Source organism: Sylvia atricapilla, chromosome 25 (assembly GCF_009819655.1).
Source record: "Sylvia atricapilla isolate bSylAtr1 chromosome 25, bSylAtr1.pri, whole genome shotgun sequence".
NCBI lineage: Eukaryota > Metazoa > Chordata > Aves > Passeriformes > Sylviidae > Sylvia > Sylvia atricapilla.
In genome coordinates, this window is record NC_089164.1 from 4,829,707 (window position 1) to 4,846,152 (window position 16,446).

Sequence of the window (16,446 nt, forward strand, 5' to 3'; positions counted from 1 at the left end):
AGAATCCCAGCAGGTGATGGGGTGGAACTGGGGCTGTCCCAGGCTCCCTTTGCCCACAACCATCTCTCCAAATCCCTGCCTCAAATCAGTGGGAATCCCCCAGGATTTCATCCCCAGGGCTGCTGCTGCCCCTCTGCCAGGGAAACTGAGGCCAGCTAATGTGCAAGGCTCAGTTCTGACAGGATTTGGTGACAGGATCCTCCTGGGAGCAAGGACCAAAGAAAATCCCAGTGCTAACACCACAGTGCTGTCAGAAATCCCAGGACAGAGCTGGGGGAGGGTTCAGCAAATGGGACAGGCAAATGCCTGCAAGAACCTGCTCCCCCCAGGCCACCAGCCCCCCAAACCAACAGACCTGAGTGCAAGATACGACTAAACCTTCTGGTGAGGGGCCATGTACCCCCTGGGGATTGAGGGATGACTGGGGACAAAGACACAGGATGAGGAACTCTCATCCCAGCCCAGCTCCAGGCAGGAGAGACAGGGACACGGACAGAGCCCAGCCATGCTCAGGACAGAGGTATCACCAAATATATATAATATATATACAGCTCCTGCACCCCTCGTGGGCTGAGGAGAGGCTGCCCTGGCCTCTCAAGCCCCCCCAGCCCCTCTAACCCCCCGGAAGGGCTGGGCAGGGCCAGCCTGGTGTCCCACCCAAGGACCCCACTCCCACACTGCCACCTGCTCCCCCTTCTTGGCTGGGGGGACACGAGAAGGGCGGTGCCTCTGAAAGCATGGCATGGGGTGGGCAGAGATCTCCCACCCAACAGGAAAGCCCCTCAGCTTTGAGATGAGCCTGGAAGGAGGCAGAGGGGCAGGATGTGGTCTCACCGAGGGCCCCCCAGCTCCATTCTCTTCCCAAGCCCACCACAACAGTGTGGCCACCCACAGACCCCCCCAAAACCTCGCTGCCCTGCCCCGTGGCAGCAGCTCAGCCTCGAGCTCTCCAACCACCCATCCTGCCTCCCTGTGTCCTGCCTCCCTGTGTCCATCACTGCAGCAGCTCCTCCCAGGAGATGGGCCTGGAGAAGACCTCCCTCTCCAGCCACAGGTCGTAGTTGACCTGGAAATCCTCGGGCAGGTCCACGCGCTGGCCCAGCACGCTCTGCAGGCAGTTGTCCACCGGCAGGAAGTCGGGGTTGCCGTGGGCGCGGTCGTAGCGCCGCGAGTTGAAGCGCTCGATGCTGGCACGCAGGGCACACTCCTCCGCCTGGAAATCCCAGGGACGGGCGTCCAGGTCTGGGAACGGGGAGGAGACGGGTCAGGGAGGAGCTGGGGACCCCTCAGCCAGCCTAAACCCCTTGGTGGTGTGGTTTAACCCCAGCCAGACTGAGCCCCAGGCAGCCGCTTGCTCATTCCCCCACCAGCCGGAGCAGGGAAGAACCACGAGGGTAAAAGCGGGAAAACTGGTGGGTTGGGAGGAAGACAGCTTCATAAAGAATGCAAAAGCTGTGCACACAAGGAAAGAAAACCAAGGAATTAATTCCCTGCTTCCCACAAGCAGGCAGGTGTTCAGCACCTTCAGGAGAACAGGGCCCCATCCCAGGGAATGGTGACTTGGATGACAAACAGCATCACTCTCAACATCCCCTAGTTCCTCCTTCTTCCCCCGACTTTATATTCTGAACATGATGTCCTAGATCTGGTGTATCCTTTGGTTCTCTCTCCCATAACCCCCCAGCCCACTCACACCCGGGAAAGGTCTTTATAGGTACTTCCAACAAAGCACAGAGCCAGGAGCCACCAACAGCTCCAGCACCACAGGTACACCACCAGCACTATCTCCCAACATTCCCACCCCATCAGGCCCATGGAAGCAGGCAAGATGCTGGGAGAGGACACAGGCCAGCTGACCCAAACTAGCCAAGGGAATATCCCAGACTCAGTGATGTAAGATCAGCTATAAAAGCTAAGGAAAGGAGGAGAAATGATAGGGCATTTGTTATTTAAATCATATGCCTTCCAGAGCAGCCACTCCACGTGCTGGAGCCCAGCTTCCTGGAAGTGGCTGAACATCACGTGCTGATGGGAAGTAGACACCTGTATTTTTCTGCTCTTGCTGTACTAAACTACCTTTATCTCAACCTACAAGTCATTTCTCATCTGATTTTCTCTGCCCTGTCCAGCTGGGAAAGAGAGCGATAGAGCAGCTTGGTGGGCACCTGGTCAAGCTCAACCAGCCAAGGTCCACCAAGGTGAACCCAGTGCACCCGCCCAAGCCCCAGGCAGCACAGGGTGAGCTCAGGGCACAGAGCCTGGAGCAGGAGGGCTGGGAATGCCAGGGAGGGCTGGGAATGCCAGGAATGCCAGGGAAACCAGGATGTACCATTGCCGTAGGCCCAGTCGTCGTTGAGGCGGTGCCGCACTTTCTGGTAAATGGCTGACATGGTTTTCATGTTGCTCTTCCTCCACTGCCGGCCCAGGTACTTGGTCTGCACCTTGAGCAGCTTCAGCACGTAGAGCTGCATCATGGCCTGCTTCACCTTCAGAGCCCGCTTCAGGATCGGCGCCGACTTGAACACCACCAGCATCTGCCGGAACATTCCCAGAGCCCCGCTGGGATAGATTCCTGTGCCAATCCCTCCTCCATTCCCCTGCTCACTCCTCACTCCCCACCACGCACTGGGCTGTCCCAAGTTATCCCCTGGCCATGCTGAGCTCCAGGACATTCCCAGCCAGAACGCTGGCAGCCCTCACCATGGTGCGGGAATGCTTCCACTTGGTCAGCTTGTTCAGGATGCGCAGGAGGTTGATGCAGGAGAAGAGGTTCCGCCAGCAGAACTGGTTGTTGTCTCCAGCTTCCTGTGGGGAAGGAGAATGCAGGGTCAGGCAAGGGATTGGAGTGGGGATGGGGAGAGACTGTGGTGATCTGAGGAGCCACACCCAAAGGGCACAGCACAGCTTGTGAGCATGGAATCGTCCAGTCATGGAATTGCTAAGATTGGAAAAGCCCTCTGAGGTCATCAAGCCCAACTGTTCCCCCAGCACTGCCAAGGCCACCCTTAAGCCCTGTCCCCATATCCACACCCATACATATTTTTAACACTTCGAGGGATGGTGACTCCAACACTGCCCTGGCCAGCCTGTGCCATTGCCTGACCATCCTTTTCACAAAGGAAATATTTTCTCGGATACCCAACCTAAACTTCCTCTGGCATAGCCTGAGGCAATTTTCTCTTGCTGTCCTGTCCCTTGCTCCCTGGGACCAGACCCTGAACCCCCAGCTCCATCCTCCTGTCAGGGAGTTATGCAGGGCCACAAGGTCCCCCCTGAGCCTCCTTCTCTCCAGGCTGAGCCCCTTTCCCAGCTCCCTCAGCCACTTGTGGTGCTCCAGCCCCTTTCCCAGCTCCATTCCCTTCTCTGGACACATTCCACCCCAGCGGACACCTGCCATCCCCATGCTCCTCCTCAGAATTCCAGCAGCACCAGGGGCCAAGCACAGCAGAGCTGAGGGTGCAAGGGCTGTGTGCTGGAGCCCTGCTGCCTCCCTGCATCCCAAATCCCCCTGGGAAGCAGCCCAGGTGCCAGGAGTGTCACAGCAGGAGGACTCACCAGGCTCTCTGCCGTCAGCTCCGGCAGCTCGTGCACAACACAGTAGGGATAGTCCAGCACGGAGATGCTGCAGGAAGGACAGGGGTGGTCGTGCTGCTCCCCCAGATTGCAGTGCAGCCCTCACCTCCCACCCACTGCAGCTGGGCTGTGGTGGGAACTTCCCAGGTCTGAGCCTGAGCCACTGCCAGGGAGGGACTGCAGAGGGGCCAAAGGAACAGGGACCCCTCCCCACATCCCCCAGGAACACAGGTGGGCTCCTCCCTCACCTGTTCTTGGCAGTGATGTAGGACATGATGTTCTGGTTGAAGAACTTGAGGATGAGCGGGATGCAGTTGGCAAAGACCAGGTGCTGGGCCATGTACTCAAACTGGGGAGGAGGAACATGGGTAAACAGGGACCCACTCAGGGTCCTGCCATGCCCAAAGACCCACGGGCACGGCTGGACTTCAGCCCACCTCACCTGGTAGATGTGGTTGAGTTTGAAGTGTTTGAGCAGGAGGAGCAGCACGGCAGAGATGGCCTTGACAATGATCTCCTTGTGCCGATTGACATCCACACCCAGCTTCATGCTCTGCAGCACCGTGGTCCTGGGGGACACAGGGCTTGTATCAGGAGGAATTCTTCCCTCTCAGGGTGGCACAGGCTGTCCAGGGAAGCTGTGGCTGCCCCATCCCTGGAAGTGTCCAAGCCCAACTTGGTGTTGTGGAAGGTGTCCTTGCCAATGGCAGGGGCTGGAACTGGATGAGCTTTAAGGTCCCTTCCCATGCAAAACATTCCATGATTCCACAGTCCTTGGGCCGGGGCAGGGTCTGCCCCTCCTGGTTCCTGCAGGATGCAACCCAGGGCAGAGCAGGGTGACATCCCCCAAGGAGCCCCAGCCCACACCAGGTCAGTCCCCCAGCTGCCTCCTTCCCTTCCCACTCCAGCCAGCTCCTCTGCTCCACGGCCACTCACGGCATCTCCTCGGGCAGGACATCTGCCAGGATGTTGATGGAGTCTGTCTTGGCTTTGGAGGTGGGGGCTGCAGCCAGGAGGATCTTCAGAAGAGCAATCTGGGAAGCAGGGAGACATGAAGGGAGAATGGGAGCTGCAGGGGACTGGCCACTCAGCCTTTCCCCACTGCAGGAGGGAGGAACAGAGCACGGGATGAAAACTTGGGATGCATCACTGGAAAGGGAGTGATCCAGGGGATCCCAGTGCACCCCAGCTCACCATGTACTGGGGCAGGCTGGGTAGCAGGCCCTGGTACAGGATCTCAGCAGGGACTTGCTCCACTTCCTCTTCTCCCTGGTGCCAGGAGAGACCAGAAAACCTCATTCCAGGAGCTGCCACCAGCACCATGGAGCATGAACCCAAGGGCAGGATACTCCCAACTCCTGCCCCAACCCTCTCTGCCCCAGAGAAACCCCTCCCCAGTGAAACAAACCCCTCAGCCCTGCCAAAAAGCCTGGCAGGACCAAGTCCTCCCAACACCCAGCCCAATCCCACACTCACTCCAGAGAGCGGGGAGCGCAGGTACTCCTCTTCCATGTGCACCTGCACCTCAGCAATGGACGTGTACTTGTGCTGCAGTGGGACAGAGCAGGGTCACCACGGTCCCCCAGTGCTGTCCCCAGCCCCAGCCTGCTCCCACCACCCTGCTCCAGCCCTCCCAGATCCCTGTCCCAGGGGTGACCTGTGTAGATGTGCAGGGTGGGAGCTGCTGGGCTTGGGTGTGGGATAAAGCCAGTAGGAAAGGGATGAAGACATGAAAAAAGGGATAAAATCCCCTAAGGAAGGGATGGATTCCCCTAAAGAAGGGATGGAGTCTCCTAGGGAAGGGATGGAGCCCCCTAAGGAAGGAATGGAGTCCCCTAAAGAATGGATGGAGTCTCCTGAAGAATGGATGGAGTCCTCTAAGGAAGGGGCTCAGACAGCCTGTGAGTCCAGGATATGAAAGCTTAAGGCTGCTCTCCCATCACTGAGTGGAGGAAGGGGAAAATGGTCAGGAAAATCCACCCTGAGCTGTGATGGGAGCAGGGAGATGGGCAAGGGGCACCCATAGAGCAGCAGGGGCTGGAGGAATTCCTTAACTCACCAGCTTCAGGGTGCGGATGCTCTCATGGATGGGCCTGGGCAAGCCCACCACGGTGTTGGTGTCACTGGAGGAGGGAAAGAGCCAGGCTGGGAGCAGGGCTGAGCACCCAGGGGTGGGGCAGAGACCACCCAAGGATAAAGCCACAGACCAGCCAGCCAAGGCCTTTTCTGCTGGCACCCAAAGACAAAAGCAGCCCCCAAACTGGCCTCCCTCACAGGCTCCCCAGAAAGGCAGCGCTGGCTCTGCACCCACCTGCCCAGCGTGTAGCCGATGAATTTGCTGCGGCTGGATTCCAGGAACATCTCAATGTCCTTCTCCCTGCAGCAAAGAGACAAGGGACGAGTCACATCTTCCTAAGCATCTGGAAGATGCCCAGCCATGCACAGGGAAAGGCACAGCCCAGGCACAGGGAGAACCTTGTGGTCAGGTAAAGGGTGCCCAGCCAACCCTGCAAGTAAACAGCCGTCCAAGTGACCACCCCATCCCAAACACCTCCCCTACATCCCTGCTGAGATTCTCAACATCCAACAGCCTCTGTTTCCCTGACCCTGCTCCAGTTCTCCAAACAGGGCACCCTCGGGACTCACCGGACCTTGGGGGCCCATGGCAGCCCTTTGGGGCAGGTGATGCGGTCGCTGGGGGGGTGCTGGGTAGGGGGGGGCATCACTTCATCCCGTTCCAGGGGGAAGGTCTCTCCCTCCAGGCTGTTGTCATCATCATTCTCTTCTTCTTCCTCGCGGGAATCGTCAGCTTTGTACGGATCTCGCTCGTTGAAGGCATCGAGGTTATCCTGCTTAATGAGTGCCTGGAGCGGGGAGAGAGGGAAGGGAATATCCCAAAAACAAGCCCAGAGGCTGGCAGTGCCCTCCCCAATGGCCCTGTGCCCACCTTGTGCTCCCTCCGGCCGCGTTTCTGCTGCTGCTCGATGAGGTCGGAGGCGGAGGCGGGCGGGGAGGCCGCCCGCATGTTGCGGATCACCTGGATGCTGTCCTCGGGCAGTGGTGGCAGCCCCAGCATCTCCCTCTTCTCTGCCTTCATACTCTGCAGCTCCTCAAAGCCTCCCAGGGTGCACTGCAAGGGACACCACGGCATGCTGAGCATGGGGGGCTCCAGGGGCATCTACACCTGCCCTTCCCAAACCCACTTGGCAGGATCACAGAATCATTCAGGTTGGAAAAGCCCTCTGAGATCATCGAGTCCAACTGCTCCCCCAGGACTGCCAAGGCTACCACTAATCCATGGCCTCAGGTGCCACATCTACGTGTCCTTTAAATGCCCCTGGGGATGGTAACTCCGACACTCCTGGGCAACCTGTGCCAGTGCCTGACCACTCTTTCCATGACAAAGATTTCCCAGTATGCAGCCTAAGCCTCCTCTGGCACAGCTTGATGTTGTTTTCTCTTGTCCTGTCCTTTGCTCCCTGAGACCAGAGCCTAACCTCCACCTGGCTGCTTCCTCCTGTCAGGGAGTTGTGCAGAGCCAAAAGGTCCCCCTGAGCCTCTTTTTCTCCAGGCTGAGCCCCTTTCCCAGCTCCCTCAGCCACTCCAGACCCTTCTCCAGCAAAGCTTCCCTCCCTGGACACACTCCAGCCCCTCCAAGTCTCTCCTGTCCTGAGGGGCCCAAATCTTTCCCCAGGGTTTCAAGTAGGAGCTGCCTGTCCTGTGCTCCTCTGCTCATTGAGAGGGGCAGGAGGGACAGGAGGATATCCAGGAATCCACAACTGCAGTGTTCAGAGCTTTCCTTTCCCCAGCCAGGGATCTTGCCTTGGGTCTATCCTGAGTATTCAGCTCCAGACACCAATATCCAATGCTTCCCCATGGGGCAAAACCTGACATTGGGTTTAAAGGAAAACTGAACACCAGAACAAAATGATGGAGCAATTACAGCCAAGTCTGAGGGCAGAATTCCCTCCTCTGCCAAGTATCAAACTACACACCCCACACCCCTCACCAGCCTCTCCTCACCAGCACAGTCTTCCAGAGCAGAAGCAGCACCTTCTTCATGGGGAAATGTGGAGCGTGGCCACTGCAGAATTTGGTCACCATCCCAAAGAGCATGACAGAGAAGGGTTCATTGTTGTACAGGGGGGCTCCTGGAACCACACAGCACCATTAGCCAGGAATTCCTCATTCCTGGTCTCACCCCAATCACCAGCATCACCAGCTCCTGCACCCTCCTCCCCATCAGCTCCAAGATCCTCACCTCACTCCAGACAGCTCCCTCTCCCCTTCCAAGGCCTTGTAAATCCTGTAATTTCTTACCTCCATGTTGAGAGGAAACAACAGCTCCAATATTCCATTTTTTCCCCAAGGAGAGAGCACCCAGCAGCAGAAAGGGCTGGATGACTTCCTCTGCTCACCTCCCTCTACCCACAAGCTGAGCAGAAACCAACCCAGCGCTGCCAGTTGCTATTACCCAACTCTGAGAGCCAAATCCCATCACTGTCTCCAGCCCTGGCAGTTCCATCCCAGCTCCTGCTCCTCACCCAGCTCTGCTCGGAAGGTTTGCCTCATGCTCTTCCACTCAGGCTTGTCCCCCTCGGCCTCCTGGCGCACAGTCTCCACTATCAGGTACATGATGTTCAGCAGCACCCTGCAAAAACCAGGGCAGCTGAATCCCGGGGACTGGGAGCAGTTATGGAAGCACTGTCAGCACCCAAGGCTCAGGGAGAAGCTGGAGCAACCCAGACAACATCCAGAATTCATGTACCTGCTCCACACCAGCACACAGGCACTGGGGGAAAAAGTCCAAACAGGAAAAAAATCTGCTTTCCCAAATTTTACTGCTTTCCTAGTCCCAATCTGTCCCATTCCTGCTGTGCAGGCTGAGCACAACAGACACCTGTGGAAACTCTCAGAGCTGGGACAGCTCTGAGACTCTTTCCAGTGTCTGTCTCAGCCTCCTAAAGCTCCCAGAAAACCCTGGCTCCCCTCCTGCTCCCTCCATTGCCACTCCATACCTGAGGTCGGTGCTGTCAGCCAGGGAAATCGCTGGTTTCCTCACGGCACTGGAACAGGCTGCGCTGTTGCTGCAGAGGGAGAACAGCTCAGAGGGAATTTGGGGGAATTCAGACTCTGTCAGGGGCACTTCACATGCCAGCCCCAAACCCTGAGACAGACACTGCTGCCATGAGCTCCCTGCTCCCAGAACAGTTACAGAAGGAGGAGCAGAGCTGCCTGTTTGCTGCCAGGCACTTTGATTCATCAGGAATTTCAGGAGAAATCAGCTATAATCCTACATTACATGTCCACCCAGGAGAACAGGAGTCACCCTGGTGAGCTCCAGGAGAAATCAGCTATAATCCTACATTACACATCCACCCAGGACAACAGGAGTCACTGGGCAGATGCAGGGATCAGATTAGGGATAGGTGGATAGGTAAGCTTTTGTACCATAAGCTTTTGTGCCATAAAGCAGAAAAGCTCCTGCCAAGGAGCTCCAGAGGCACCCCTGAGGCGTTTTCCTGCAGTACTCACTCAATCTCCATGTTCAGCAGCTCCACCAAGGCGTTGAACGTTCCCACTTCCAGCAGGAGGAAGATGTTGTACCTCATCCACGCCTGCACCTCGGCCTCGGAGCTGCACTCCCCAAAGGTGCCTGCAAAGAGACCCTGCTGATCCCACCTCTGTGGGCCCTCCCACAGCATTCCTGTGGAAAACACACCCCTCAAACGGAGGGAAAACTGGGATGCAGAGGCTGGAACTGCCCTCTCAGGGTAACACATTCCAGGTCTGCAGAACTGGGGTAACACAGGGAAATCAGACTAATTTGGGGCCCAACTGCTCTAAACTATCTGGTCCCACGAGATTCAGCTTTGTTCCAGACATCCCAGGTGGAATGAAATCCCCAAGGAATGAAAATTCTTCAAAATGTTACATGTTAAAAGATCTAGTAATTATTGTATTATATTAATACTATTTGTTATATTATATATTGATATATTACATACAATATATATAACATATTATGTATAATGTATAATGCATAATATAAATAATATAGCCTATATAATATATAAAATAAAGAATTTAATATATTATGTATATAATGTATAAATATATACACAGTGTATATTATACCTAAGACATAACATGAAATATATGTAATATATAATATACAGTATGTATTACTTGCAGTATACTTATTATAATTAAATATTTTTATGTATATACTATACATATGAAATTATATTGTACTATGTCTCACCTATATAGTGTATACATAAAAAGACTACATACATCAAAATATGTAATTATATGTATACTATATATGTATTATATATGAGATTATATTGTCTCATATATATAGTATATACATCAAATATATAATTATAATATACATACTATATGTAATACATAGACAAATATAATCTACAATACATATATTATATAATGCAATATATATTATACTATAGATAATACAAAACTATATATCATTGTATATTATATAGTATTTATACTATATATAATGCATGAAATACATATAAGAGATATAAATATGTAAAAACTACAAATATAAATGTATTTATATAAAGGTACACTATATATAAAATACAGTTTTAGATATATAAAGATACACTATGTATAAAGATACACTATATATAGAATATAGTTAATGTACACAACATAGCACATACAACTGTATATCTAATTGTATAACTATATTGTATGATATATATAATATATACTTATATAGATTAACTATATTCCAGTATAACCCATTTTATGGATTTAGCAGTGGGGCAGACAGGGGGCAGAGGCACAATATCACAGTATAACTATCTATCACTATAACTATCACTATATAACTATGACTATAAAATTAACTATCTGAATATAATCCATTACTATACTGTAGAATATATATAACACATATAGATTAAGTACATCCCAGTATAACCCATTTTAAGGGCTGGGCAGAGGGGCAGACAAGAGGCAGAGGCACAATATCACAATATAACTATCACTATATCTATCTATCACTATGAAATCAACTATCCTAATATGACCCATTACTATACTGTACAATATATATAGCACATATAGATTAACTACATCCCAGTATAGCCCATTTTATGGATTTAGCAATGGGGCAGACGAGGGGCAGAGGCATAATATCACAACATATCTATCACTATAACTATCTCTCCCAGTATAATCCATTACTATACTATACAATCCATATAACACATAGATTAACTAAATCCCACCATAACCCTGGGCAGTGGGGCAGACGAGGGGCAGAGGCACAATATCACAATATAACTATCACTATAACTATCTCTCCCAGTATAATCCATTACTACACTGTACAATATATATAACACATATATATTAACTATATCCCAGTATAACCCATTTTATGGATTTAGCAGTGGGGCAGACGAGGGGCAGAGTCACAATATCACAATATAACTATCACTATAATTATCTCTCCCAGTATAATCCATTACTACACTGTACAATATATATAACACATATATATTAACTATATCCCAGTATAACCCATTTTATGGATTTAGCAGTGGGGCAGACGAGGGGCAGAGGCACAATATCACAATATAACTATCACTATAATTATCTCTCCCAGTATAATCCATTACTATACTGTACAATATATATAACACATATATATTAACTATATCCCAGTATAACCCATTTTATGGATTTAGCAGTGGGGCAGACGAGGGGCAGAGTCACAATATCACAATATAACTATCACTATAATTATCTCTCCCAGTATAATCCATTACTATACTGTACAATATATATAACACATATATATTAACTATATCCCAGTATAACCCATTTTATGGATTTAGCAGTGGGGCAGACGAGGGGCAGAGGCGCAATATCACAATATAACTATCACTATAATTATCTCTCCCAGTATAATCCATTACTACACTGTACAATATATATAACACATATATATTAACTATATCCCAGTATAACCCATTTTATGGATTTAGCAGTGGGGCAGACGAGGGGCAGAGTCACAATATCACAATATAACTATCACTATAATTATCTCTCCCAGTATAATCCATTACTATACTGTACAATATATGTAACACATACATATTAACTACATCCCAGTATAGCCCATTTTATGGATTTAGCAATGGGGCAGACGAGGGGCAGAGGCACAATATCACAATATAACTATCACTGTAACTATCTATCACTATAACTATCTCTCCCAGTATAATCCATAACTATACTATACAATCCCCATAGCACACCGATTAACTAAATCCCACCATAACCCTGGGCTGGGGGGCAGACGAGGGGCAGGGACGGGTGTCACCTTGTGCCACGTAGAGGATGGCGCGGGCCACGCGCAGCCTCTTCTCGCGCGCCGTCACCTCCAGCCCGTCCAGCAGGCGCATGGCGTGGGTGCGGTGCTGCGTCCGCTCCAGCTCCGGCCACCTCTTGTCCCGCACTGCAAACCAAGGCAGCCTTTGGCCACGGCTCTTGCTTCAAGTTTGTCTGCTTTTCACTGTTTGTGTTTTGTTTTCACGCAGCTTCAAGTAAACTATGTATGTTATTAAAATTGTTTATATTCTTCCTCTCTAGGAGGAGAAAGATGAAGTGGCTACCTGTGTAGCCAATCCTGACCTGTCTGCAAAATTGTATATAATATGGAGTCAGAAAAATAAAGCAAAAGCTTTCCTTCTTGACCTCCTGCTGGCCTGCCTCATCCTTTCGTGCTCCTAACAGCAGCCACAAGTGTGACCCTCTGTCACACACTGCCACACCGAGGGGCTCGGCCAGCAGGGCTGGGGAATGTGGTGCTGCTGGGGGAAGGACTCCCGGGGCGTGTGATGGCTCAGGGATGTCTGAACCGTCTGGTGGGTGATTAGATCAGTCATGGAGTGTGGAATATCCCACAAGGATCATACAGGCCAACTCCTGGCCCTGCCCAGGACACCCCAAAATCCTACCGGGTCGCTGAGTGTGGGAAATGGATTTGCAGAGAATTTTGTAGAGACCCACAAAGGTAATTTTAGATGATTGGGTTTAAGACATTAACAGCACTGAGTGGCAAACACTGATAGGCCAAGAAATGCTGATAATGTATTGTAATTAGGAAATAGTTTGGCTTCTGATTGTGATGGGGTGAATTAAAACACCTGTATTGTCTCACCCTTCACAAGAGACTTAAAATAGCTGTCATGGGTTGAAACAGTACCTCCCTGCTAGGACCTTAGAATTCTCTGGAAAGGACAGGGATCTATGGGGGGGCAGGATTTGGATTGACATGCCTAAACCTAAACCACAACAACAGAATAAAAGTTTTAAAAATGCCTCTTAGTTGACCAATCTCTGGTTCAGAAAAGGGTATAATCCAACACCTGAGAGCATTGTCCAAAGGCTCCTGGAGCTCTGGCAGCTTCGGGGCCGTGCCCAGCACCTCTGGGGGAAGAACCTTTCCCTGATCTGCAGCCTGAGCCTCCCCTGGCACAGCTCCAGCCCCTCCCTGAGTCCTGTCCCTGTCACAGGGAGCAGAGATTGGAGCTGCCCCCTGGGAGTAGCTGCAGACCCCAGTGAGCTCTGGCATCAGGCTCCTCTTCTCCAGGAAGAGAAATCCCTGTCCCTCCCCAGGGGAAAAGGAATCCAGAAAAAGGCTCTTACTGTGGATCCTGAAGTCCTCCTCAAAGCATTTTCGGTTGAGCAGGAACTCTGGTCCCTCTGTGTAGCTGTACAGCTCTGCCAAAAGAGGAGAAGCTCCAAAAACCTGCACCAAGCTGCAGTTCAATCCTGAGAACTGCGGTGTTAGCCAAAATATCAAAATGTAATAAAGGCAAAAATATTAATTACACATATCCTGTCCCTTTTAACATCAATACAGCATTTAAATATAATAATAAAGCAATACTGGAATTGACAGAGTTCCTTTAGTTCTACCAGGAGATGAAATCACGGTTGATTAATGGATCCATGACAGAAGAATTCCTTACCTGACAGCTCTGCTGTCCATTTATCTGTGTCTGCATATTCAAACTCCAGGTCTGGAGACTCCGAATAGCCCTGAAAACATGAGGGAAAAAATCACTTCCATTACAGCACATCTCAGGAAAACAAAAATCCCTGAAAAGACTCATAATTCACCTCATCCTCCTGCAAATCCAGGGCTGGTTTTCCTGGTTTAGGGACCAAAAACATTCCTGCGGCAGCACAAACGTTACCCAGGCAACTCCAGCCCACCTCCTGCGTCTCCATGGGCTGTGCCACGTGGAGCCACTGCAGCACCCCAAAGCACGGGGGGAGCCCCCAAAGCCACAACAAACACGGCAGGAGACAGGGACAGGCTTCTGCGAGATCAGGGAGCTCTCAGAGCTCACCCATTTCGCACAAAATTGGGAAAATTTGGGCTATCCCCCTGTGCCATCCCAGCAGATGGGATTAGTGAGGATGAAACAACTCCAAACAGCTTTGGAGAGGCTGCAAAACCATCCAGGAGAAACTTCAGAGCACAAAATATCAGCTCCCTTTACAGAAGCCATGAATATTGACCCACAGCATTTCAGGGCACCCAGCCCTGAGCGGGGCAGACCCTCACAAATTTTGGGATCCTGAGCATGGGGCAAATCCAGAACTCTCCTGAATTATGAGGCTCCCACTCCTGAGCATGGGGAGCATCCAGAACAGAATCCTCACCCACTCCTGAGTGAGGGGCAAACCAACACAAGAACCATCTCCAATTTTGGGGCACCCACTCCTGAATGAGGGGCAGACCCAGAGCAGAATTCTCCTCAATTATGTGACTCCCACACCTGATCAAGGGGCAGATTCACATCAGAACTCACCCAAATTTTGGGGCACCCACTTCTGAGTGAGGGGCAGACCCTGAGCAGATCTTTGGGACAAACACTCCTGACCACAGGGCAGGAACACCTACCCCTGAGTGAGGAGCAGAGCCACAGCAGAACAATCCCTTATTTTGGGGCACATATTCCTGAAGAAGGGGCACACCCAGAACCAAATCCACACAAATTTTGGGGCACTCCTGAAACGAGCTGCAAATCCACAGCAGAACTCTCCTAACTTTGGGGGCTCTCACTGCTGACAGAGGGACAGAGCCACATCAGAACAATCCCGAATTCCAGGAGTCTGAGAGGGGCAGCTCCAACCCCCTGCCTTGTGCTGGCTCTGCTCTGACGGGAGCCCTCCCAGCACCTCAGGTTCTCCAAGATTCCCCTGACATCCCTCCCCCGGCATTCCAGGGACCTTTCTGAGGAGCCCCTGGGTGCCAACGGCTCCGCGGCCATCCCAGGAACTAAGCTTTGGAAAAGCCCCAGGACACCTCGGCTCCACACAACCTTTCTGACTTCCCCAAGGCTCGGGGTGACCCCAAGACCGCGGGGTATCCCTGGAGGGGTTGGTCACCTCTTGTTGGATCCATCCCCGGTCCGAGCACGGCAGGGGACCCGACACCCCAGCCCGGGCTGGTACCGACCGCTAACACCGAGCAAACCCCCGCATGGGCTGTGAGACCCCCGGGCCAGCCCTGTCACTCCCGTGTGGGACCGGCGGAGCGAGCCACCCTCGCGGCGCAGCGCAGTCACAGCGGCCTGGGGAAGGGATGGATGGAGGGGAACCCGGCACCGAGCGAGCCCAGGCACGGTCCGGGCAGCCCCAGCTCCGAGGAGGCCGGGCAGGGAGAGGCCTCTCGGCTCCACAGCCCGGGGCACTGCGCCAGGGAACCGGTACCGAGGGAGCAGCGGCTCCAGGGCCGGGACCAGAACTGGAGCAGCAGAGCCAGCGGACGGGCTGGTCCTGGGCTGGTCTCGGGGAAGGCGGTGCCCAAACAGCGCTGGAAGAGCCGGACACCGGCACCCTCGGCACCGGCACTACGGGCACTGGCACCCCTGGACACCGACACCCACAGGGATCCACGAACACCGGCAACACCGGGCACCGCCACCGACCGGACACCGGCACCGCCCCCGGGCACCGGCACCCATGGGCAGGCCCTGGACGAGGCCCGGCGCGGCCCGCCCCGCCCGGGAAGGCCGCCCCGCTCCCGGCGGCGCTGACCTCGGAGTCCTTGCGCGGCGGCCGGGCCAAGTCGCGGCCCCTCCCGGGCGCGGCCGCCCCACCGCGGCCCTTGTTGTTCCCCGGGACCGGGACAGGGCCCGGCCCGGGGCCGCCACCCGGCTCCATGTCGGCCGCTCCGCCGCGCCCAGCTCTCGCGAGGACTCACCCCCTCCTCTCGCGGGAGCGGCAGGGAGAGCCGGGGCAGCGCCGCCGCCATGTTGGGAGTGGCACCTGGGGGAGCGCCGGTGTCTCCGGTGAGTGCGATGCAGCTCCGCCCGCCGGTGCCGCCGCTCCGCCGTGGCGGCCGCGTCACGGCCGGCGCTGCCCGCCCCCGGTGGCCACGGACGGCGCGACACACGGTCGGACGGCGGGCTCCGCCCCCGCGCGGCCATCTTGGGTGCGGCGCGGCCCCGGGCGCGGCCATGCTGGGCGTGGCACTTCCGCCCTCACCCCAGGGCGGGCCCGGGCGCTGGAGGATACCATGTTGAGAGCGGCAGGAACAGGCAGATTCCCAATTGAAGGGTCTGGAACAAAGGAATCCCCTAGTGGAGGGGCTGGGGGGGGCTCAGAGGGGAGTCGGACCCCGACAGACGAACCTGATAGGGCTTAAACGCCAAGTGAATATGCCCTATTGGGTGAGACCCCAAAATCCAGAGTTGTGGCAATGCTCAGAAAATTCTGGCAGGACCCACTCCCCACCCCGAGGTGGCCAAAGGGAGATTCCAGCCCTGCCCTTGGGCTCAGAAACAACTCAAGGTCCCCCAAGGCACC

General features: G+C 53.4%; 1 protein-coding gene across 3 annotated transcripts; it reads right to left on the minus strand.

Annotated features, from left to right (window-relative positions):
* Positions 1-521: 521 nt before the first annotated feature.
* STRIP1 (striatin interacting protein 1) lies at positions 522-16,114 on the minus strand. Of its 3 annotated transcripts, none has more exons than XM_066335738.1 (21): positions 15,842-16,114; positions 13,596-13,665; positions 13,270-13,344; positions 11,942-12,076; positions 9,109-9,229; positions 8,592-8,660; positions 8,118-8,224; positions 7,597-7,724; positions 6,521-6,703; positions 6,220-6,437; positions 5,885-5,950; positions 5,633-5,696; positions 5,050-5,121; positions 4,768-4,842; positions 4,510-4,607; positions 4,016-4,142; positions 3,822-3,922; positions 3,556-3,622; positions 2,701-2,805; positions 2,330-2,534; positions 522-1,242 (listed from the first exon to the last, which is right to left on the minus strand). In XM_066335738.1, exons 1-21 carry the CDS (start codon positions 16,097-16,099, stop codon positions 995-997), a joined length of 2,592 nt encoding a protein of 863 aa, XP_066191835.1. In that variant the 5' UTR covers positions 16,100-16,114; the 3' UTR covers positions 522-994. The 3 variants fall into 3 exon arrangements, with proteins under 3 accessions (XP_066191835.1, XP_066191836.1, XP_066191837.1); XM_066335739.1 differs by lacking the exon at positions 15,842-16,114 and adding an exon at positions 15,676-15,829; XM_066335740.1 differs by lacking the exon at positions 15,842-16,114 and adding an exon at positions 13,747-14,167.
* Between the last annotated feature and the right edge of the window lie 332 nt (positions 16,115-16,446).

Bases quoted from the DNA above. Each gene is read 5' to 3' on its own strand.
- STRIP1 (XM_066335738.1), bottom strand. From the start codon at position 16,099: ATGGCCGCGCCCGGGGCCGCGCCGCACCCAAGATGGCCGCGCGGGGGC. The intron at 5,697-5,884 runs GTGGGTGCAGAG...TCCCTCCTCCAG, and splicing joins ATCGGCTACACGCTGGGCAG to TGACACCAACACCGTGGTGG. The intron at 4,143-4,509 runs GTGAGTGGCCGT...TGTGTCCCCCAG, and splicing joins GTCCTGCCCGAGGAGATGCC to GACCACGGTGCTGCAGAGCA.